General features: G+C 42.0%; 1 protein-coding gene across 2 annotated transcripts; it reads left to right on the top strand.

Moving 5' to 3' along the window:
* The first annotated feature begins 19,559 nt into the window (after positions 1 to 19,559).
* glrx2 (glutaredoxin 2) lies at positions 19,560 to 24,446 on the top strand. 2 transcript variants are annotated; one of them, XM_010751877.3, is made up of 4 exons: positions 19,560 to 19,681; positions 21,075 to 21,141; positions 22,231 to 22,407; positions 23,705 to 24,446. In XM_010751877.3, the coding sequence occupies exons 2-4, from the start codon at positions 21,076 to 21,078 to the stop codon at positions 23,867 to 23,869; spliced, it is 408 nt and encodes a 135-aa protein (XP_010750179.2). In that variant the 5' UTR covers positions 19,560 to 19,681; position 21,075; the 3' UTR covers positions 23,870 to 24,446. The 2 variants fall into 2 exon arrangements, with proteins under 2 accessions (XP_010750179.2, XP_019122459.2); XM_019266914.2 differs by lacking the exon at positions 19,560 to 19,681 and adding an exon at positions 19,690 to 19,889.
* The last annotated feature ends 217 nt before the right edge of the window (positions 24,447 to 24,663 follow it).

Raw genomic sequence — 24,663 nt, 5'->3', positions numbered from 1 at the left:
ATTGTCTGGCTGCAGCTTCTCTAAGGATTAGGAGGGGTTTTTTTAAACTTATTGAACTGTGTCTTGTTATCCCGCCCTTGTCTTAGTGTCAGCGTTGATTGCCTGGCCCTCTTCCTGTAAGGCAACTTTCCTTTGTTGTGTTACCTTACATGCACAAACGTAACACTAAGCAAACTTTAAAAAGTCTAAAACTGTAGTTGAATCCATAAAAAAACAAAACCGTAATCATTAAATTCATTCTTTGAACCAATGCCCACCATTGCATGAAGACCAGGAGTTCTGGTTGAAAGCTCAGAAAGTGGACTTTGTGGATTTGTGTAATACAGTGGGGAACAGAGCAGAGCCAGCCCTGAGGCCTACATATTCTCTTCCCAAAGGTCAAAGAATTTAATCATTTTCTCTTATAAAACAAACCCTGAAGAGAAAAAAAATGTTCCATTCACTACACAGCACTGCTTCTAATAATATTAAATTGGCTGCGATATAAGCCCTAGATACATTGTGATCTCAAGAAATGACTAAAAGTCCTGTTATCTTGATATAGTGGAGAGAGCTGCAGTACTTAAAGACACAAGCACTTGTTTCAAGGAATTCTTTAAATGGGTCAAAAAGCATTGACTGAGCTCACTCCCCTGGATCTTAATTGTTTTAAGTAAAAGAATTACGACGCGATGTAAATACAAATCCTGATCTCCTTTCCAGGCAGACAGCCTTGTTTTCTAAGCTTTGCATGTGCAGAAATAAAAGACATGTAGCGTCTGGGTGAACAGAACTCAACACTTCACTGGCTGGAGAGTTTTGAGAGATTTTGATGTGCAGCAGAACAGCCTGTTCAACCTCTGAAGACTCTTTATTCAGTACATCCTTCACTGGCTAGCCATCCACTGTAACGTTTTATGAAGTGCAACTGCAGCAGCTGCTGTTACACCAAAGGCACAACTTTCAGAAGTGATGCAGGAATTCAGGGTCGGCTGGTTCCTGGTCTCGGCGATATTACCCTCTGGAGGGAGGGAGGGAGAGGAGGGCATCAATCGTTCTTGTTTGGAGGAACAAAAGCCCGTGTCCACACCTGGAGAGGTTTTTTGTTTTTATTTTTTAATTTATATTTCCTCTCTTTTTCGTCCAAAACCTTCTTCTTCTTTTCAGAACTCTGTGATCGAAAAAGAAAATATCTTCAACAAAATGAGAAAATCAGAACATTCCCTCTGAAGGAAGTGGGGTTAGACTCAGATCAGATCAGCAGACGGTGGAATGATTGCTGGACAGGCATCAAGAGGAGAATTAATGTGATTTTAATCTCTAAATTATCTACCAACAAGATGCTTCACTCGGTTAATTTTCTCAAATTAACTTAATTGACCCAAAGATGTAGAGAGATTAAGTCGGGGTCACGCTCGCTTCCAGTCTTCTAGTTTGTTTTCAGTCGTACCAGTTCCCGGTGTTCGGTTTTTGGCTTCCTCCCTTTGACCGCTCGATGACCACATTCCTGTGGCGCTCCCTGCAATTACAAATCATGATTAATTCATTTAGTTTAGTTGCCGGTTGGTGTAGTGCATCCCGAGGCCTGATGAATATGATGCAGTCTGTCTCTGCCAGCCTCCCTCTTTCTCATTTACCATGCACAGCAACCTTCCGCTCACAAGGTCAACTTTTGTATGTGATGGTCAACAGTAACTGGTTCAGCGTCCTACTCTGGGGGGGAAGTCAATGAAGTCAACTGTTTGCAAACGGGAGCACCATCAGTCTTAGTTTACTCCAATTATCCACTCTGCCTTCTTCCTATAAATACACTGGATCAGTCATCGCATCGCTGGGAAAGCTGAAAGGGGGAAAAAAGCAAAGAAATGAAGTGGGGGGTCTGCAGGAAGTGACAAAGCAAGCTGGGAAAAAGCATGTGGGAGGGGAGAGATAAGTGAAGGTGTGAAATCTGGAGGAAGACATGGCAAGGGGAGGAGAAGGGATGAAAGAGACGGGAAGGGATGACGAAAACGCCGAATACTTTTGAGAATCAAATTTCTCCTAAGCTGCATCGGATCTGCGGGAAAAAATAGATTATTCTCTGATCATTTTCTCTCAAAAACAATCGAGGCGTCTCGTGATTAATAGCTCAGTACCCCTGGGAGAAAGATTTAAAACCTCCAAGCTGCTTTTTGAACTCTACGTGCTGACAGAACCTCCATGACGGGGGGCAAAACGTTGTTTTGTGATGACAGGCTCCTGCACCGTGGAGCTTTTTCAGAGATTATTCCAATAAATAGCCTTCACACACACACACACATATTTGGAGTGCCCTTAACTCAAAAGAAACAAAACGAGCCTGACGGCGCTGCGTGTGTGTGTATTTATTTTATTGTCCTCCTTTTGAATTCGGTCATTATTCTGCACGGAGCTGAGAGGGTAGCCGAGTGTGGCAGGTGAGAGCATCTCGACGAGACAGCTGTCAAAGCCACTCCGGATGCAAGAGCAGTGCAGGAGAGGAGAGCAGCATCAGCAGCCAGGGCCTCGCTGGAGGGGGGGGCAGGTACAGTCAGCTTACAGCAAACACACAAACATACACAAGCTGATGGCTAACACACACACCTGCATGGGTGGTTTCATTGCCATGGCAACCGGTGATTGATCCCCTGAGTTATGTAGCGAGAGAGATGGATAGAAAGAGAGAGAGAGAGAGAGAGGGAGAGAGAGAGAGAGAGGGAATATTAATGACAGAGAAGAAGCGGCGGCGGAGGATGGAAAGTGACGGCGTAGTGGGTGAGAAAGCAGCTAATACACACACAGAGCTCACACTAATACGCCGAGGGAAGGATCAAAGAGGAAACAGCATGTAGAATGATTTGGGTTTGAGCATGTCTGCGAGGCGACACCGTCACACTGCAGACTTTCATGCCCGATTTGATTGTGTGGTTGACTCTGTGGTTTGTGCAGTTCTCTATGAACCCACATGGCCATGTGCAACTTCAAAATAATCCAGCGTCGGGTGGTAAGAGCTGGTCATGCAGGGTTTGCAGGTTCCATTCCCGGCTCCACCAGTCCAGTCGAAGCATCTTTGTGCAAGATACCAAACCACAAAATTGCTCCTTCAGCATGAGTGTGAACACTTTGCATCAGTGTGTGAATGGGTGAATGTGACAAGTGCAGCAGAAGTGCTTTGAGTGGTCGGTCGACCAGAAAGGCGCTACGTAAATACGAGTCCATTTATCGTGTTTTTCTGTTTAAGAGGCATCATGAAGATCCTCTGGTTGCTCTGGAGGATATTCATCAAGTCAGAAATCTTAACCCGGTGATCTCTACAGTTCGGATCTCCATGTCTCCCCTCAGGTAGTTTTACAGTCACTAGAAGCACAGTTATGCCCCTTGGAGAGAGTTACTGTGTGTAGCTGCAGCTCGTCTTAACAGAGGCTCCTCGGTGGGGAGTGGCAGTATGTATTCATAGCCACGATGTCAAAATGTTGTCATGTGTTGTTGTGTTTACTGTCACAGAAGAAGAAGAGAGAGGAAAGCCTTGTTCACATGTATACAGATACTTCTGAAAAGCAATACTTTGGCCTCTCGTCCACACACAAACTTTTCTCTTAAAACTGTTTCTGTGTGTCCATGTGGACGTCCACCTGGGTTTGCACTTGGACCCAGCACGTGGTGGTTTGGAGTCTGTTTTGCATTCTAGTGTGAACAGAGATATTTTGTCTCTTTTATGTCTCTGCTCTTTTTGTGTATGTCATGGTCCTTTGTGAATGCTTGCTAACACTGGTTATCTCCACTATTCATACTTGGTAACGACAGAGCCTCTCACACTTTCAAAGTAAGAAACCTCCAAGCAGCACCTTATACAATTTGTAGGGATTAAAGAATTCAAGTTTTAAAACGACTGTTTTTAGTCCTATGCTAACAGACTATGCAAGAAAGTCTACAGTGACAAATAATTTTAGTTTAAAGGCTGTAAAGAGGAAATATTAAGGTGAATTATGTGAGTTGAAGGATCCAACATTGTTCAGATTCGACCCACACTAAAGATGAAAAGTCAAGAAGTCTTGCCCTCTTTTTTATTACCTGAGTCTTGCAAGTCATTTAACTTTTATGGAAGTTCAATAGTAAAATGCTGGACTCTCTTTAAGATGCATAAAACTGCATCAGAGCAACATAAAAAAAAATACTGTGCCCCTTTATTCACAGCTGAATCCAGGCTCCCCTTTTCCAGAACAACTCCATTTTTCAAAGAAAATAATTTGCAGTTAAAGGAAACCGAGGTGGCACAAAATCAAAGGTGTACCCCTCCGGCCACAGACAGTTATCACAGTAATGAAGGTTATTGCACTAACATGAGGCTGCGGCCGGTTGGGTGAGAATCATTTACTATTTTTGTTATTACTTTATCAAGGTATAGTATATTGTAATATTGATTATTATGCCAGAAACCATAATTGGATCATGTAGTGTCACAGACACATTTTTAAAGTTCTCTTTTCTTTCTTGTTTCCACATCTCGGAGCATAATTTGTGGTTTTGAGGTTGGACAGTAATGAGGAGACTTTTTCAGTTTTGTCTTTCCACTTTTAGTGGGTTAACACTCATGAGGACTCCACATACATGAGTTACCGGAGCTGAGACCGATTTATTAATCTTACCTGCAGCTATAAAACCAACATGCAGTTTATATAAATCAGAGAAATATCTAAAGTAGCAGCTAATGTGTCCAATTTCCATCCACTCATCCATTACATCTACAGTATTTATCCTGTGCAGGGTCACGGGAGCTGTATCCTGTGCTGGGCAGATCACCAGAGCTAATATGATTACCTATAACCTGCACGACTTTTGCCATTTTCTGCTGTATTAAACAGAGACAGCTGAAAGAAATGTGCAGGAAATGCAGTGGGGAGAGCGAGGAGACGACAAGCAGCCGCTGAGCCACCGTGGTAAGGACTCGGGCTTGATACATGAGGCGCATGCTCTACCAGGTGGGCTACCGGAGCGCCCCACCTGCACGTCTTTAACTCACCCACAGGGAGCCACAGTGCTGCCCATGTTTCATTGTTTAAATCATGTGAACAACTAGTTGGAATTGATTATTTCTCTGAAGGAAAAAGAAAACAGCAGCAGTGCTGGTGTTGTTCCTACACCCACAGACGTTCCCCCACAGGGTAAAAGTCATTTTAAAAGGAAGAAAGATAATTTAATCATTTTTAATGATTGATTATTTTCCTGCTCTTAGGCTTATTTTTTTAAATGACTGATTGTTTCATGCAGTTCAATCAGGAGATTAAGTCTAGAGATGTTTGTGATCGAGGCGCGGCAACCCCGGAGAAGCTTCAAGCTAAGGTGGAGATGTATGCAGAGCAGTAGCAGCATGAATGTAGCTGAAGGCAGAGAGCTATTCAAACAGACAGCAGGAGGATGATAGGCTGACGACGCAGGTGTGTCGCTGTGCTATTGGATAGCTGATGAGAGAGCAGCATGCATGAGAGGACAAAAAGTGACTGAGTACAGACTTAGCATGCGAGCATGCAGAACTTTCCCTGAACTAACCTCCAGAGTCTTCTATGCAAATAATAAAATAAAAAAAACGTTCAGATGTGGTGCGGGTACAGTCAACGCAGTGGCGGGAGAGGACATTAAGAAACAGAGCCTGCAAGATAAGAGAAGTATCAGCCGTGAAGACGAAAGCGATAAGTGGGATCATCATTCCTGGAGAATCTTCTCAGAGATGCATCAGGGGAACCGGCTTATTACCATAGAGCACTTGTAACGAATGCAAAAATCTTTTCATGGGAGAGTCTTATTTAAAAAAAGATCTGCCAATCATTGGTCTATATAGGAACAGACAGCGCAGACCATTCCCTCTGATCAAACACTTGTAATCCTGTTGTAGGAAATCAGCCTGCATCAACACCACGTGTGTAAAAATAACTCCTGTGGCATCATGAAAGTCGCTGTCAGTCACGCCTGCATAATATGCAGTACCTGATTTCATACATATGGAACACATTAATTATTAATGTGTTTCTTCCTCTGTAAGCAGTTATGAATGGATGGTTTCTTTCTTTGAGGACACTGAGGCTCAGCATGCTGAGACCTCCAGGCCAACCAGCGCTGTAACCCCACAGCACCAACCTGGATACCCGCTATCCCGCAACTCGTTTATTTCTCTTTTTTTTTTCTGCTGATGCGCTTTCCCCCCGTGAAGAAGAAGATTATTGCGCTCCTGATAAAGTGTTTAAGTTGCCGCAAGGTCAACGTAATTCCTGCTCCAGATAAAGCAACACATGGAGACCTGGCGCTCAGCTTGGGGGGCTCTGAAGCCAGCTGATAAAACTGCACCGGAGAAAGGATTCTTAAAAAAGATAAGGGAGGGAGAAAAAGAAGAGAAGAGAAGAAGAGAAGAGAGAGTTGGGGGAAGATGGATCGCCACGCTTCCACAGCCAACAGAACGTCATTTGTGATTGCTGCAGGCCACCCACACAGGAGCAGCAGCAGCGACAGGCCGTTTACTTATCTACCTTGGCCCACTGAGCTTCAGGGGTCGAGGATTATTACAGATAAATGCTACATTTTCCTCCTGATGTTTGGCGCTGCCGTGCGCTACATAACCGTATCAGTAATTGTTCTGTTTGTCCACACGGATCACGTGTTGAATGAGAAATAAAAAACCTCATTTTAAACCAAAGCAAATGAGCAGAATGGATAAGTACCAAAAAGTGTCAAAAGTGTCAGCTGTGTCTCCTGTAAAGAGTTTCACCATGCAGTTGGTTGGATTCTGAAACAGTAAGTGTCAGGCTCTGTCACTGCATCTACTGAGTGATATGACAAAGCAACTCTGCCCTCTACAGTCTGAAACCAAAATTACACACACAGCACACCTGGTTTGGCTTTGACTCAGATTTGAGAGAGAACGGGCAGAAAAAGTAGTTCCCCGCTGACGTGAAATTAAAGCCAGTGCATTTTTTTTTTTAAATGTAGAATTAAAGTCTGTGATATTTCAAAAGAATAAATTAAACTGTCAAACATTTATTCAAGACATTTGCATTTTCATAATGCACTCATACCTTGTTCTGTGCGTTGACGTTAAAATATCAATCAAGCGCTTGAAAAGAAAGAAAAAGTTAATGGCTTGAGTCACCTCGAAACTGTTACGTGTTTCAGACGCTGAAATAACAACAATGGAGAGATTTTTAATACCACGCCAGCACGTTCTTGATTTAAATGTCAATCAAATAGAAATGCAACAAAGATGGAGTTTAAAAGCACGTCGGGAACCTTTGAGCATTTCATTCAATTTAATATGCAGCTCGTGTGAATGTGTCATTTAAAAAAGAACCACGGTGTAACATTTATGTAACGTCTATTTTCAAAACATTCATAAATACGTTTTGATTTTCCTGATTTAAGCAACATGTGTACATGATGTGTAATCAGGTCAATGGGGTCATTAACTCTGTGATATACAGAGTTTCCTGATGGACAGTGAAGTAAACTGTTGTGAACTACAGTTGCTGTTAGAAAACTCTAGCTCAATTTGTTAGCTGGGCTTCCCGAAATGTGAGCTCAGAGCACCACAGTTGTTTTGGACAACTGGGAAGAAGAGGAGGTTTTCAGGCCTTGGGGTTACGGGGGAATGCTGACACGCAGTGATGCCGGTGTCTTGCCAGAACTGGCACTGGAAGGAGCTGGGTGAACGGGCAATGTAACCAGGCACGGAGGCCTCCATGACATAGTGACAGAGGGAAAAAAACCAAAGGGGATGCTTGCAGACGAAGCTAAGAAGAGAAAAGTGACTAAACAAGAAGCAGAAGACAAAATCTGGGACTGACTTTGGGAACTTTATGAAATAAACGATAGATGCTTCTTGCTGTCGGACTAGTACGTATTAGCTGGCTGCTATGTCTTGTGCTGTTGACTTTGCCTGATATTTGGCTTTTAGCAAAGTTGACGACTTGCTTGTTTTTGATCATAAGTTTCAATTTCTACACATTGTTACTGGTTTGTTACCTTAGATTGACAGATCGACAGATGCAGCAGACCTCTCGTTGCACAGCCATGTTTCTTGCATGTCTTCTTTCTACAAGCTTGGAAGGTTAGGTATTCATTCGGTTGCAATCTGCAACCTCGTTGCTCGACGCCACTAAATCCTGCACACTGGTCCTTTAATCAGTTTGGAGAAAATAACACCGTATGGCAAGATGTTGTTGACCTTATTTGTAGGGGACAACTGCACTTCACATTGCGGAGCGATACAGATCGGTGGAAGTAGGGTTCAGTAAGTGTTTCAGCGTCGTCCGGGGGGCCGTTTTATTTGCCATCTTGTATCAAGAGCTCCAGGATTACTGTGCTCAAGGAGCTGTGAAATCTCTTCCGACACCTCAGGCTACTGAAACAACTGGTGTCCGCTTCTCCTATCACAGAAACACACACTGGTCAGCGTTCATTCTGAATAACAAGGAGACAAACCTACCGCCAACCTCAAACACACACACAACCTCTTACTGTTTCTCACACACACACACACAGTTAAAAGAATCGGGACCTGTCCTTTTTAGACTTCCAAACACTAACCTGACATGCCACCAATCCAATTTGTGTCAACAGCCCCTCCGCCCGTCCCCTCGACAGCAACAACAAAAACAGCAATTCGTGTTGACAGCAGTCAGGAGAATACTTACTTGACACATTGTCGTAACCTTCCCTAAAACAAATGTCACCGTCAATAGCACGGCCCGTCTCAGCTGACACAAGCCATGTCCAATCTTTCAACGGAGACATTTAAAAACTGAAGATGACACATGAGCAGGGCGAGGAGCGCCAAATTCATTTAAACCCTCCAAATGGAACTGTGGACACATGTTTCTGATTTTCTTCTATGTAATCCTTTATCTATATGACAACTTTCTGTAGAATAAGAAAACCTGTTTTTCCTTATGCCGTTATCTCAGACTGGTTGCCCACGTTATTTTCTAAGGCCTGTGCTGACATTTTGATTTGCAAATGCACAAAAAATATACGTATATCAGCTTATGTTTCAGGGGCTTCCTGATAATGTATTGGAAAGGCAAACAGCCCGTGCCCAGCGCCAGAATATTTCACATAAATAAAGAAAAGCGCTGCCACAAACCTCTAAAGACACACAGCACCACAACAATTCACAAATGATATACTATTCACAAGGATATACTGGGACTGTGCAAGTGTTTAGACTAAAATACTTGTTTTTGAGGTTACTAATTGCTATTTGTTACTAATCAGACAAACGCCTTCTTCCGTGAAGCCTTGATGTGATTTGGGAGTGATAACATTATGATTCTAATTAACTGGAGACGACAGTCAGAGGGGATTACCTGAGGAGACTTGACAGATTTGACATAAAATTGCCAAGGTACGGCATGACCTCGAAAAATGTTCACACCAAGCAGACTGTCAGTGGGTTTTATGTTTTGCATATTAATACATCTAGGGAATAAAACAGCTCCCTTGTGAATGGGGAACATACAGTGTGTATGGTTGGATCATATATTTGCTGGGAGATTGTGGGCATGTGCAGACCAGAATAGATAAACACCACCCTCACTCACTTGTTAAGGTGGGATAAATCACTCTTATTGATCAGTTTGGTCCAATCAGAATGATTGAAAATACCTGTCCAGGTGTGCTGGCCCTTTAACATGGGTTCATGTTGTCACAGAAACGCTGTCCGTGGTGCTGATCCCGTAGCATTCTCACAGGTATTCCCACATGCAGGTAACCAGACTACATTGACGAAGTAAAACAATCAGCTGTGTGCACATATAGACAGTCTGTAGAGCTTTCTATACCCCACAGTGGTTAACAAAACACAGGGCTTTCACCTGGGAGACCCACATGAAACCAGAAAACAGTGATGATTTTGTCAAGTATCTTCTTCAAAACCTAATCGAGTAAGTCGAGGTGAAGATTGTGGTTGAATCAGGAGGTCATGGCAGGGTGTTAAATGGCCCGCACAGTTAGAACCAAACAATGTGACTCTACAGTGCCATTCTTTCGTGAACTGAACCTTGAAAAACATGCCGAGGCCATCAACAATCACTCAAAGACTCATGGTAAATGTTTCATGGCGACACATAGTGATGTTGCAAATGTCCACTATATGCGGGAGCAACAAGAGCAAATTCTTTGGATCCCTTTATAAATTAAAAGCATGCAGATGTCTTCTACTGCAAGTCAACACTGTCACGGAAGATAATGGTGAGGCGTAACAGTCTCCAAAACCTTCACTCTACCTGGACTTCAATAAGAATTGAAACACATTGCTTGGGAATAACTGAGCGACTAAAATTATGTCCCCATCACAAACGGGCTCATGAGAGGCAAGACAGATCCTGCCACTTTAAATCACCCCACCATTTTTTAAATCTCAGTTTTATAACTATGTCCTCTAACCAGTGGTTTCTCCTTCTCCTCAGTACTACTTGGAGTAGAAAACTTTGTATGTTTTTCTCAGTCTTTGTGCACGGAAGATGTATTTGCATTTCAAAGCAAGCTCTCAATCATTTTGACAAAGTTTCAGAAGACAGTGCTGCAGCACCAAGAGAAACCCAAAGAAAAGAAAGCAAACTGTATGCGTGATTGCATCCTGTGACAGCCAATCGGCAACCTGAGTCATGAGCGTAATCAGGAATGGCTGCCGGATCCGCCGTGTCCTGCTGGCGAACCGGTGATTGTCCACTGGAGGAGGAAGGGTAGGGTGGAGGTGGAGGTGGAGGTGTGGGGGTGCGGGGTAAGGAAATGGTACAGCCGACGAGATTCATGACAGCCTCTCACGGAACCTTGTGGACTGATTACATGTCCAAGAAAATGCATGCGGCAAACGGATATTAAATCAACACAGCTTATTGCCATGCCAGTGTAGGACCGAGCCCGAGCGTGGGCAAAACGCATTTGCAGCTCAGCCCTATAAGCACTTTAGGCAGTGAGAGAATTACATTTCTATGGCGGCTCGGGATGAGTTAGGCAATCTTCCGCTCCACGGCAATGATTAATAGTGATGGCCCCATAAATTGTTCTGTCTGAGAAATATATTGCTGCCATAGTATCTGTTGTTTTGCACTGGAAGGCCACTCTGCCTTTTGAGGGCAGTGGTTGGATAAGCAGTCAACAACCGAGTTCAGATTCCAGGAAAACGCAGGAGAGCTGGGCTCCATCTATCACAAGTGATTGTCACTTGCCATGCACAGATTATTATTTTTTTTAAAGCCTCCTGATGTAAAATAAAGCTCCCGGAGACCAAACAAATCTATCTCGCTAACCCTGTATGTGTCTCTTACACAGCATGCACGCTGTCGTCTGAACGAAGGATATTTTTAGCTCCTGGAGGGCGATAATCCGATCCCCAGACCATTTTCTGACGTCTTTCACAGGTGTTATCTGGCTTTACCTTTGTTTGCAGTATTGTACTTCTAGCTCTACATTTTGTAAATGTACGTAATTACATTTAATCACTGACAGCTTTGATTTAATGTATGAATGAAAGGGGGAAGTCACGAACCCCTTAAAATTGGCAATTAAAATTTGTGAATTTAAGTTTTTTTTTTTTTTTCAAATTAAAGTATTTTAAGGGGTTTAGTTTTTGTCTATTAAGAGTCCCTTGTAAATCTTAAATTGATCTTTTGTGGGGTTTGTCAGATATTTCCAATAAAAGTAAAGAAATCCATTTACGAAAACCAACATGAAGGCTACAAACTCCACCTGCTGTGTTGCGTGAACCACTCCGAGCAACATTATTAAGTCCCATTCCCAGGACGTCAGCTACTGACGTAAATGGCAAACAGCCAACCCCCTTTCTACAATATGACTAATCCCACCTTTATTGGCAAACTAATGGACAAATGATCTTTGAATTTAGGAGCACATGAAGGAGAACTTAATGGTACCTCTAAAAGAATCCTCAAATAACCAACTTTCTGCCTTTTTGATATTAATGGACGGATTCTCTAAACGACACCCAGTTTTCTTAAGCAGATACTTTGAAATCTATCTCATAAGATTAAGTCAACTGCAAGATTTTTGTAAAATTGATCTTTCTTAGTGTCTGAGGTTTCTATGCTGATATTTTTGCTCTCTACTCGAGATATTAAACTGGTTTTCCACCATCGCCTTCAATTGGTCGCTGCTAGAATTTTCATCGGTTCATGTAAACAAAAACCCGTTTCTGGGCTCATTTTCACATTGTTTTGAACATTTTATTGTTGACTTTAATACTTCCTTCATAGACCTCCTAACCCCTGATGGCTTTCTGGTTGTTCCGAACCCGACTGAGCTTTTTCAGTCTGGGCTCCCAAACTGTGATTTACCTGCTCAGATTAGACTTGATATTTTTATATATTTTATAAAACATTCTAAAATATATTTCTTACTACTTTACTATATTTTATCTTTTCATGAAGAACTTATTGTGGTTGTCTGCAGAAACAACTGGCCACTAGAGGGAAACAAACCATAATAATAATCCACAATTATGGAAAGTTGTCATAAGACAACTTTGTTTCTGGCCACCTGACAAATGTTACTCGAGCATTAACCATCATTTCAGTCTCCATTAACTTCTAAAACAAAATATTTGGCCCTTCGGCTGTGTGATGGTTGAGCAGCCAGCTGCTTACCATGTCTGTTTTTGTAGAATTTTTGCCAGAAATGGCTGAACCATCCAGTAAAATTGTGGCTAGAAACCCAAAAAGACTCCACTGAGTGAGAATGAGTTATTCAATTGAATGTTTCCATCAAAAATATAGATTATGGCAGAGCTGAATTGTATTTTTACATCTGGAGAAATCCTAGCTGCAGGTTTATCGCTGATGTTGGCCTGCCTTGGTTTTCTCTGTCCGTAGTGTTGGCTCACTCTTGACCCCCTTGGACATGGTCTTAAGCAGACCTGGAATCAACCCAGACAATCCTGACTGCAGCCAGCCCTGACTGACAGTTTTCTCAACACATAAAAATCAGGAGCCTGGCTGCAGCTCCTGACTGAAACTCGCACGGAGTGAAAAATCACAGCGACACACGCTTTACTTATCCGCATGATAAGTGCTATCGATTTTAGTGTTAGCTTATTGATGAACTGACTAAAAATGAGTTATTATGCACTTTGCCAATTGCCTGTTAAGCAGAAACTCCACAGCACTCAATCAAGCCATGGCCAAGAGCTACGCTTTGATCAATGGAGACTACAATTGAGATTTTTCAATAGTATCAAACCGCTTTGCCCTGAAGCAACTGCTAACTGTAGAGAAAATATAATCATGTGGAGAGAAACTGACAAAGCAAACATCTTAAGACTCGCCACTTTCTGTGCTCAAAAGCTGAGATGACAGAAATAAAATGATAGACGTGGTAAGAAATATTACATTGAGGACTGTTTGTTTTCACCACAAGTGTGCAAAAATAAATGAAAACTATTGCTCGTTCCATTATAAATCAAAATGCCTAAAGGAAACGCTCAATATTAAATTATAGGAGCTGCTTGTAAAAATGCCACAGTGACATCAAAATACTTCCCAAAAGTCCTGATCAGCTGCTCGGGACGCTCCAGTGTTTCCAGAATGACTCAGAACCAAATGTGTCATTAAGAGTTTGGTCATGTGGTGTGCAATTTGCCTCCATCGTTAACTTCCCTTTGTTCCCGTGGATAAAATAAATGTAAATGCACAGAGTGTGTCAGACAGCGAGGAGAAATCATCACTCCCCCCTCGCAACTTTTCGATGTCAGAAGCTGCGTCCGACGGATTTTTTTCAAATTAAGGTATTTTAAGAGGTCTATTAAGAGTCCCTTGTAAATCTTTAATTGATCTTTTGTGGGGTCTGTCAGATATATTTTAAATAAAAGTAAAGAAACCTATTCACGAAAACGAACATAAAGGCTACAAACTCCACCTGCTGTGTTGCGTGACTCACTCCGAGCCACATTATTAAGTCCCATTCCCAGGATGTCAGCTACTGACGTAAATGGGAAACAGCCAACCCCCTTTCTACAATATGACTAATCCCACCTTCAATGGCAAACTAATGGACAAATGATCTTTGAATTTAGAAGGACATTAAGGAGAACTTAATGGTACCTCTAAAAGCATCCTCAAATAACCAACTTTCTGTCTGCCTTCGCTTTCTTTTTTTTCATTCTTTACACAACTATTGCTGTCACTTGTCATGTGCACAACAGACACCAACACTGCGAGCGCTCTTCTAGGAGAGACTGTCTGCAAACGTGTGCTGTTATCGCCTTCCAGCGTGGCCGTTTCACAACAAATATGAACACTTAATACCTCCCTGTGGAGAACATGTACCTGGGTGTTTGTGTGGCTTTCCCTCCACCGAGCTAAAGATACATATCAAGTGGAATTGAGGTGCTGAATTGCTGATATGCATGAATGTGACAGTCTCTTCTTACTATCGCCGTGATGGACAGGTTTCCAGTCCATAAGCAGTCTCCCCTTCGGCGCGACATATGCTGGAGTCGGCTCGAGCACATTGTGATTTGTATCGCAAACAAGTGTTAAACCAGAACAGGCAGTGTCAACAACTCGCCCCACGCTGCCTGTAATTTGTCAAAGTGAAGCGTCAGAGGCCTAATGCCAATGAGATGTGTGATATAGATCACACTAATGGCTGCTCATTCTTTTCCCATGACAAATGATCCACAGCAAATGACAGCGAGTCTGTCTTCTGAATAATCTTTAAGTTTCTCTTAAAGTGACCTGAGCTTCTAATCTATTTATATGCTCGTTATCACTAATTATTCGTAACTGATGTCTTTCTATTGTGGTGTATGTTGTTTAACCAGTATCACAGCATTGGCATGGTCTTTCTGTGTACGTGGGTGCCCACATCTACATCAGGAGACTCTATAGATGCATTTCCTATTACATGTGTCATAAATTAGGTTTCTCTGCGGTGCTCAGCGACACGGTAAGTCCACCGACCATCAACAATTTGTCAACAGCCACCGGTTCCACATGTCACAATTTCATCGCAGCTTGAAATGTTTTTCCATGCCTCGTTACCGACATGTTTTACATGACGGGAGGCGTGCACGTTTTCCTCACTGCGGCTGAAATGGTATGTGAAATATGCCCGTCTGAGTTCTTGTCACTTTATAAGAGTTTTGGCCCGTTATCATATTAACCGAGCCGTTCAACACTCGTTAGTGTTCGTGCCTGTAGGTTTGTCTTCCTCCTGCTGGTTATCTCTAAACCAGAACTGGGCTGAAGGTGCCTCCATGATGAGTACATTTGACCAGTGACGGAGGATTTTGTCTGTTTCTCGATTTAGAAACACAGGATTTAGACGTGTCTCCATTCACGAGGTTGTGATGTGCCCTGTCAGAGATGGGTGTTGCCATGGCAACCCTTTGGCCAGCCAGTGGAAATCAGTCCCTTCTCTCACCATGACCCCAGCCAGCACAGGTTATGTTGGTTTACTGAAATCCTGAACAGAGAAAGAGACGATTCCAAGATTTGTAATCCGAACACACTCGCACTCGTATAAAGATAATGGGCCGAGCCTTCCCCCCAAAAGAGAGCGCTTAACCTCTTACAAGAAGAAAAAAAAAAGGTTTCACACTTTAAAATGTATCCAGGGAGATGAAGACTGCAGCTTAATACTGTAGCTCTCCCCGGCTCTATCAAAAAAAAATGACTGAGGTTGCAGAGATCAGCCGGACCAATCCTCCCTGTCTTTTATCGCATGTAGCTACACATTTTCGACCCTGACGCAATTCTCAGTGGTCCTTCACAACATTTCTGGATTTGTGTTAAGATATTACCCACTCCAGAGCAACTTCAAATCTCTTTGATGGCGTGAATCTATTCTGAAATGATGCATTTCTTTCTTGGCTTTGGAGAAAGAAAAAGAGAACGTATTTGAAGTGAAGCACTTTGGTGCGGCCTCATCAGACATCTTTAGATTTGTGACTGATTCCCAAGCCTGGGAGCCTATTCTGGGATAACATGGTAAATGGGAAATAGGTACTTCTGAACTAATGCATTTCCTCCTGCTTTTGGAGAGGGAGGGGAAATGAAAACCTTTGAGGATAAATAATCTGCATTTGTAGCAGCTTTGATGCCTGTGGTGTACAGACAGCGCTGATGATACTCGGCTGTATGTGCCCGTAAAGGCTGATGATCTGGGGGCCTGTATATCGGCTGTGAAATCCTGGATGTCACATAATTTCCTGCTCTTGCATTCTCAGAAAACAGAGATATTTGTCATTGGGCCTGCTTGACATAACAACAACCACTGACGACTGTGTGATTCCTCAAAGTTTAACAGTCAAATATATCAGTGTTTGATCCAAACGTCTCCTTTTTCCTGATGCAGAGACCTTCATGCATGCGTAATGTTCTGCTGTCTGGTCTGCCATGTGCTGATGTCTGATCTGATTATACCTTATATCCAATCGTGTGCGTTAAATCCCCAGAGGTTCCTATTGTGCCACTCTCCTCTGGAATAATCTCCCTGTTCATATCTGACAGTCTGATTCTGATGAGGCCTTAAATCTTTGTCGTAACTTTCAATCAATGCACATCCTGTGACACTTCAGGCCTTGTCCCTGTTGTCATTATCCTCATCCTTTAGTCTCATCAATCTCTTAACCCTAGTACTTAGGTATACTCTGTGTTTATCCTCCCAATGACAAATCAACAAATGCATCTCTCTCTCTAGTTTTCTCCTCTCCACTGGACCAATGGGAGCCTCTTTCTCTCTCTCTGTCTCTCCTGGCTGTCAGTGCCTCATCCAGACGCTTGGATGGATCATCATCCCCCAGGAGGTTCAGCCTCTCCGCTCTCCCTGGTTTACATGTCTCTCTCTCTCCCTCTGTGTAATTGTCTGTCTTTCCTCTCTCTGTTTGTGGAGCGCTGTGCTGCCTAATGTAATATAACTATTACAGACTCCTCACTCCTGTCAGAGTCTGGTACTAATCCTGATCGAAGACATGCACAAGTGGATTTTGGTGCATCGCTCATTACAGAGGCAACTTGGCAAGTTGGACCAGACAAACAGAGAAGACAGTCTCTTTTTCTTCGTCCTAATGTCTTTCAGCCTGTTACGTTCATGATAAGTGTACTGAGGGTGAATTTTTATGTAACTCACCTTTTCAAATTATATCTAAGACTTCAAGTTGTGCAGAATTAACAGCGTGGCCGCTTTGACTGACAGGTGAGTGCCATTACAGATGAGTTGTTTGAGCACCTAGACGTCATTTGGCTCGCCTCAAGTCCGCAGATGATCCACGTCTTTGCAGAAGAGGCAGGACTGCCAACAGCCACATATTTTCAGCTTCAAGACGGCTCTTCAGACACCTACGGGTGATGTCACACAGACGGCATCCATCCTTTAAGCTGTCAGTGGCTGCCACATAGTGGTTAGTGGTTCAGTACATGGCTCAAGGACACCTCAGCAGTGCCTGGCAGTGAACTGGCACCTCTCCAGCTCTCAGGAGGTAGAGCGTGTCGTCCACTAATCAGATGATTGGCGGTTCGATCCCCGGCTCCTCCAGTCTGCATGTCGAAGTTTCCCTGGACAAGATGCTGAGCCCCAAATTTTAAACCTGCGCCATCGGTATGTGAATATGTATGAACGGTCAGCTCCTAGAACTGATGAGCTTTTGACACCTTGCATGGCAGCTAATCGCATCAGTGTATGAGCACACATAGTACGGTCCATTTACCATTAGTCCTCACTCCATACTGTGGTCTGTGCTGAAGTTGAACCAGCCACCCTAAGCTACTGCATTCGTAATGTAATATATATGCATTTAACCCTAGAACACTAACGTTAAAATTAGTAACACCATCACAAACGTTGGGCATATTTTACCCGATATAATATCCTGGATAAAATACAGTTTTCATCAATTTATGTAAAAGTACAACACCGTATGCCAAATTGTAGTACTCTTCTTTAATTTCCCAATATACAATATCACATAAAATAAAATATAAAAAGGTACCATGGGGGACCCTTTAAAAAGGCAGCAAAATGATTGAAAAATCAGGTAATCCTTAAGGAGAAATTTCCAAAACAAAACAAAAAATAATGGAGCTGGGAACTTCTTCTTTGGTCCAAGGCACAAGGTCTGGTGAAGGCACAGTCTTTCTGCATCAAATTGTAGATAGACAAAAAATGGCACTCTCTATCACGAACATGCCTCTTGAAAAAAACATAGATGTGAGGAGGGAAACAAACAATCCCATTAATGACACCAGTGAGCAGCCTGAAGCTACCCAAGGACCCATGCAACTCAGCAGCAGCAACACAATGAACATCACATGACATCACACTGTATAATAACAGCTCATAATTTACAGTCACTGCACATTTCTCCTTTCTTACTTTGCACCAAATCAACACTGCCAGTTTGCTGTATATACTCTTGTACAATATGTTTTATTTACTATTGACATTTTGATACTTTATTATGTATAGTTTTGTTCTTTATATTTGTATTCTTATGTTGTCTATTGTCACTGTTTGTAATGCTGCTGCTGCACTGTAATTTCCCAGCTTGGGATGAATAAACTATCTATCTATCTATCTATCTATCTATCTATCTATCTATCTATCTATCTATCTATCTATCTATCTGTCTATCACATCCTACTTTAAAATTACATTCATTGTTGCTAAATAATAAATAAAAGTGAATGTGATTTTGGCTATTTCTAACACATAGAAAAGAGGTAAACATGTTGCTTTGCCTTCAGAGAAATCTCAACTCTGATCAAAAGGATAAATTAATAACAGCACCAACTGATTATGTGAAACAAAGTAACTGATAATTAAGCATTTTTTTAAACTTTCTATATGGTATGATGAACATAAATGGATTCTGTGGTGGCTATGTTTTGTTTCCACGTCATTCAGACATGATCATTTGAACATAAACAAACACAGAGACAGAGATTTCTAGAAAATCCACACCTCTTTTTTATGAGTTCATACTGGTACATACTAGAAATATGCAGAGTTTAAATAATACAGACGTCCCTCGCTATATCGCGGTTCATTTTTCGCGGACTCGCTGTTTCGCGGATTTTTTTGTGTAATTTTGCACGCTTTATTTTTACAGCATGCTGTACAGTATGAACCGCACATGTGTTCTGCGTCCTGATTGGCTAAGGGAGAACCGCACATGTGTTCTGCGTCCTGATTGGCTAAGGGAGAACCGCACATGTGTTCTGCGTCCTGATTGGCTAAGGGAGAACCGCACATGTGTTCTGCGTCCTGATTGGCTAAGGGAGAACCGCACATGTGTTCTGCGTCCTGATTGGCTAAGGGAGAACCGCACATGTGTTCTGCGTCCTGATTGGCTAAGGGAGAACCGCACATGTGTTCTGCGTCCTGATTAAGGGAGTACTGTACAAAATGCGTGTAAAAAGGTGTATAAAAGTGTGTGGTTAGGGGTTTTACGACCTTAAAACATGTATAATAATTGTAAAAACTTACTTTTCGGATTTCGTTTATTGCGGGTTATTTTTTAGAACGCATCCCCCGCGATAAACGAGAGATCACTGTATATTAGACAATAATAATAAAATAAAAATGTTCATAAAGTCAGACCTGGTTAATTAACACATTGCCTTTTCTGTGTAACCACGTGACACTCTTTGTTGACTACGTTCAAACTGCGGCTTGCGTCACAAAGTGCTTCCGGTGGTCACGTAAGGTAAGCTTCCATAAACACAGTGCATAAGACACGAGGTGTGTGTGTGAGTGTGTGTGTTAGTGTGTGTGTGTCTGCAGACCTGTGCGTGCACTAACCGCATGTTTCACCCCGGACAGCAGCTCCTCTCTCTCTGGCTGCTCTCTCACTGTCTCTCCATGTTGGCTCGGGCTGGATCTCTTCCCCGCGCGGCGTGGACCGGCTGCCGAAGGTCATTCCCGCTGACTTCACTAAAAATAATTAATAAATCAAAAACAGGTCGTTATTACGCAGATACAGAGAGACGCTGTTAACGTCAGGACACAGAACAACATCGCTGCTTGTTGTTGTTGTTGTTATTGCTTCACGAGGCTAAGTTAACGTAGCCCATTCACAGAAGCGTGCGTAGCGTAACGTCACCACGCAGAGCTGACGTACTCCATAAGAATTTAACATGATTTAACGTTTGATTTGTTTTTAAGCCTCATATTCACACATAAACACACTTTAATTTTAACTATTAAGACTCAACCTGCTCCTGTGGATAATTCGGCATGCATGTGACCCGCCACTAATTAATTACTTAATTAATAAAATGTATTTTTGTCCTGATTTAACTGAAACACGAGCTGGAAATTGTCTTAATTATGGTCACCTTTTGATTAAACATTAACAGCCACGGTTTACAAAGTGTTTTCCCTCCTCACATCGCCGTTAAGTCTTTATTTCCCCACATTTTAAATGGACTTCAACAAACACAAACAATCGTCTCTGTGTTTGTTTGTTTGATTTGTTTTTAAGCCTCATTAACACATAAACACACTTTAATTTTAACTATTAAGAATCAACCTGCTCCTGTGGATAATTCGGCATGCATTTGACCCGCCACTAATTAATTACTCACTATTTTTGTCCAGATTTAACTGAAACACGAGCTGGAAATTGTATTAATTATGGTCATCTCTGATTAAACATGAACAGCCATGGTTTACAAAGTGTAAGTCTTTATTTCCCCACATTTTAAATGGACTTCAACACGTCGCCTACCCCAATATCAAATCTGAGCTAATTACCTGTGCATGTGTTACTCCTAATCCTGGATTACACCCGGCACATAAACCTTATTGCAGTTGTAGATCAGGCGTCATAAGCTGTGAAACGACTGTTACAGTCGACATGGGTGTTTTCAGAGCAGCATTTATCCTCCAGTTAAATCTGATTTTATTTATTATCAGCCTTCACTGCGTGTCTCCACGTGATTTCTTCACGTTTTTAAGGTCACTGCAGGAACCTGGACGTGCTGTGCTGTGTGAATCCTTGTAGTGTGTGTGTGTGTGTTCTTTCTAATAGATGGCAGTGGAATAAATGTGACTTAAAGTGCTGCATGTTTGCCAATATTGTGCTTTGTCTGTTTCAGAATGGGGAATTACACATCCTCCTCCACTACAGGAGGCTCCGGCACATCCTGCGTCCAGTATGTTCAGGTAAGTGAGATGCTTGTTAAATAAACCTTTTGGTATGTAGCAGCGTGCCTCAGATCTCTCGTGAAATCATCCTTCCTTTTGGCTTTGCAGTGTACGGAAGCCCTCAAAGGCCATACATACATTTTATTCCACCTGTTTTCCCGTAATGACGAGATAATTAATTTGAGATCTCAAGAAAATAAAACGATAGTCGAGCGTATTAAATCATTGCAGGAAACTCAGAAATTATGGACCCAAGAGATTTTAAATTAAATATTGCACATAATGCCCTTTTTCAATTCAAAATAATGAACTTTGAGGCTGAATTGCTCCAAAATGATACAGTAAATATGCTTTATACTGAGTGAGTGAACAGTCAGGATGGTCCTGAGATCAAGTGTATCAACCTTTGTCAGAAATTATGGATCATAGAGATTTTACAGTGGCGTAATAGGTTTGCTCGCTCCGTATCATGGACTACATGCATTTGCCATACATTCTGTAATACGGGCGCACTTGAAATCAGGAAAAGACGAACGTCTGCTCACTTGACCACAGTTGACATTGCTACACTAAATGATGTTTCCTGCAATTATTTAATACAATAGACTATTGTTTTGTTTTCTCGAGATCTCAAATTAATTATCTCGTTATCACGGGAAAACAGGTAGAATAAAATGTATGTATGTATGTATGTATGGCCTTTTAGGGCTTCCGTAGCAGTGTGCTCCAGTGTATATTAGATTTTGTTTTCATTTACATTTTTGAGCATGTCAACGAGCAACAATATCCCAAATCCGCGACAGACGAGGCTCTGAAATATCACAAATGTAGCGCGCCGATTCCACGTGAAGTTTCTGATGAGATGTGAGCTTTAAATTTGAATTGTAACCTTTAGAAAATGTATGATTTTTAAAAAAAGTCATTTGCCCACGATGTCTATATCAAGTTCTGTTTGTGCACGAACTGCCACTGTTGATTAACCTTGGGAATATTTAATAAAAAAGTTTTTGCCTTTGCCCAGCAGCTCACTTCAAGCCTGGTGTGTGCAGTCTATTTCTGTGTTCTGCTGATATTTAATTAAATCTTATTTTTTCCCTGACCTTTCAGGAAGTGGTGTCACAGAACTGTGTTGTGATATTTTCCAAGACCACCTGTCCTTATTGCAAAATGGCCAAAAATGTGTTCAGCGAAATTGGCGCCACGTACAAAGTGATCGAACTGGACGAGCACAACGATGGGAGGAGACTGCAAGAGGCCTTAGCTCAGGTGACCGGTGCCAGAACGGTAAGAGCCTCGTGTTTGTATTTGGGGATCAGACTTCACAAGCTTATTTCAGCATCTATTTAAAAAAAGAAAAAGAAACAAAACATGGATATTTGAAAGCTTGTTTGTTCTGGCAGCTCGGCATCTCGGTTAAATTTGGGTTGACGCGTTCAGTGTTTTTGTTTGGAGCAGCCAAGAATTAAGAGTTTATCTTGATGTCTGAGTCAAGAAAAAGAAGCGAGCAAGCTGCATCGTTTTCAGACTGTAGTCTTTAATCGTAGCAAATTTACTGCAGTTTAAGAAAAATAACATTTTGATATCAATGACAAATGGTGTCACATGGGATATTAAACCTGGTATCCTTGGCGACAGTCTTATTTTTGACCCATTCATCCACTACAAACTCCACCTTTCATGGACTTTGTCACTCTTTAGCCTCCGTTGGCTGACTTCCTAAAGGTTTGAATCAAACTTTGTCGCTCTGCAAACCAGCAAGTTTCGTCTCAGTTTCCTCCTCTTACGACTGCAGACGCACTTGAAATTCTGTGAGAGAAGAACAGTTTGAAGCAGCTCCTGTGCTTAATCAAGTGCATGTGTGCGAGAGTTACTATTAGACCTGGTGTGAGAGGACCCCTGTGTAGATGTAAAGAGCTCATTCCATGGTGTGAAACAATGACTCGGGTGAATATATACTAATGAGAACAAACTTATGTGCATTAAATATGTGATATTCTGCCAATAAATCCTCCTAAGTCCTACACACAGCGTTTACTTTATTTCACTGCAGACTCCAACCCCAACATTTTGATGAACTGTTGCAAAATTAAGCACAAGCACAGGACAGCAAAGCATTTTTTATTCATCACTCTACAACACGGGCTTGTACGACCAAACACACGCTGTAATCCTGTGTTAAAACAAACTATTATTTATGGCGGAGTGCGGAGGATGACTCGTGGAGTCTCACAGCCTGAGGAAAGGAGCTGCTCTGTAGTCTGGTGTCATGGCAGCAGATACGTCTGTATCACTTTCCAGACGGCAGCAGGGTGAACAGGCTGTTACTTAACGCACAGATTATCTCTGATGCTCTGTAGAAAGTTTTTTTGACCCTGATCCCGATCCAAGTCTTGGCTGACACTTTTTTTATTTACCCAAATGTTGATTAAATATATATCTGAGATGTTGAACTGCAGAACTTATTCTGGCACACCTTTATTCTTCATGAGCTACTTGGTCCAAATACTGAAAGTTTAAAGTTTGCAATCTTCAAAATGTGGCTCACATCGTCCTATAACGTGATATGATTTGTGTGCTTCAGGTGCCGAGAGTCTTCATTAACGGGAACTGCATCGGGGGTGGCTCCGACACCAAACAGCTCCATCAGCAGGGAAAGCTGGTGCCTCTGATCGAACAGTGCGCCCCCTGCTGCGCCGCCACCGGCTCCGAGGGCTCCGGGAGCGGGCGGTTCGAGTCCGCCAAATGACTAGCGGTTCTTGTAGTCTTTTTCAATCCTGTATTTATGAAATGCACGCTTGATCTTGTGCTACAAGTTATACATTGTTTGAACATGTTATTTATTCATCAAAGCGTCTGGGTTACTTGACGATAGGCTGTGTCCTTTTTTTTTCTTCCATCCAGGGATGTACAGTATCATTATTAAAGCTGCCAACCTGTGAATAGTGGAACTGCTTCATGTGTGTCTTCTGCATGGACAGTGAACATCATGCGGTTATCGACTCATTTTAGATCATTTTGTTTTACATTTTAGTATTTTGATGTTGCATCATATCCGGAAATGTTAGTTATGTTTTTAACTTGTTGAAGCATTTTTTTTTTATGTGACTGTGTGTGAGATTTTTGCAGCAGTAGCTGTTTGTCTGAGTTTCTTTGATTTTTATGCAGATAGTCGGTTTATTAAAGTGTAAAATGAATCCTGACGCCGGTTGGTGTTAAGAACATAAACTTTTATTTGCCTGTGCATTAAGTCATAACCGCTCTTTAATGTTTTCTCAATGCCTTGAATGTTTATTTATGGTTAATAAATATGAATGAAAGTCTCACCACCTGCCTTTATTGTATCTTTTACCGAAGAGCGCTTCATTTTGTACTCTTCTCCTCGCAGGTGGGCGGGTATTGATATAATTTCACAAGAAATCTGCATTCAGCGGTGTGTTTTTCATAATTAGTTTTTAATTAGCAAACATAGAAACGTGTTTATAATTCATGTTTGATGTTTGGAGTCACGTTTTGTTTGGTCCGACTTATGCCCGCCTTTCT

Source organism: Larimichthys crocea, chromosome XVII, assembly GCF_000972845.2.
Source record: "Larimichthys crocea isolate SSNF chromosome XVII, L_crocea_2.0, whole genome shotgun sequence".
NCBI lineage: Eukaryota > Metazoa > Chordata > Actinopteri > Sciaenidae > Larimichthys > Larimichthys crocea.
This window is presented reverse-complemented; position numbering and strand designations above follow the sequence as displayed.

Bases quoted from the DNA above. Each gene is read 5' to 3' on its own strand.
- glrx2 (XM_019266914.2), top strand. From the start codon at position 19,780: ATGTTTCACCCCGGACAGCAGCTCCTCTCTCTCTGGCTGCTCTCTCAC. The intron at 21,142-22,230 runs GTAAGTGAGATG...CTGACCTTTCAG, and splicing joins CCTGCGTCCAGTATGTTCAG to GAAGTGGTGTCACAGAACTG. The intron at 22,408-23,704 runs GTAAGAGCCTCG...TGTGTGCTTCAG, and splicing joins AGGTGACCGGTGCCAGAACG to GTGCCGAGAGTCTTCATTAA.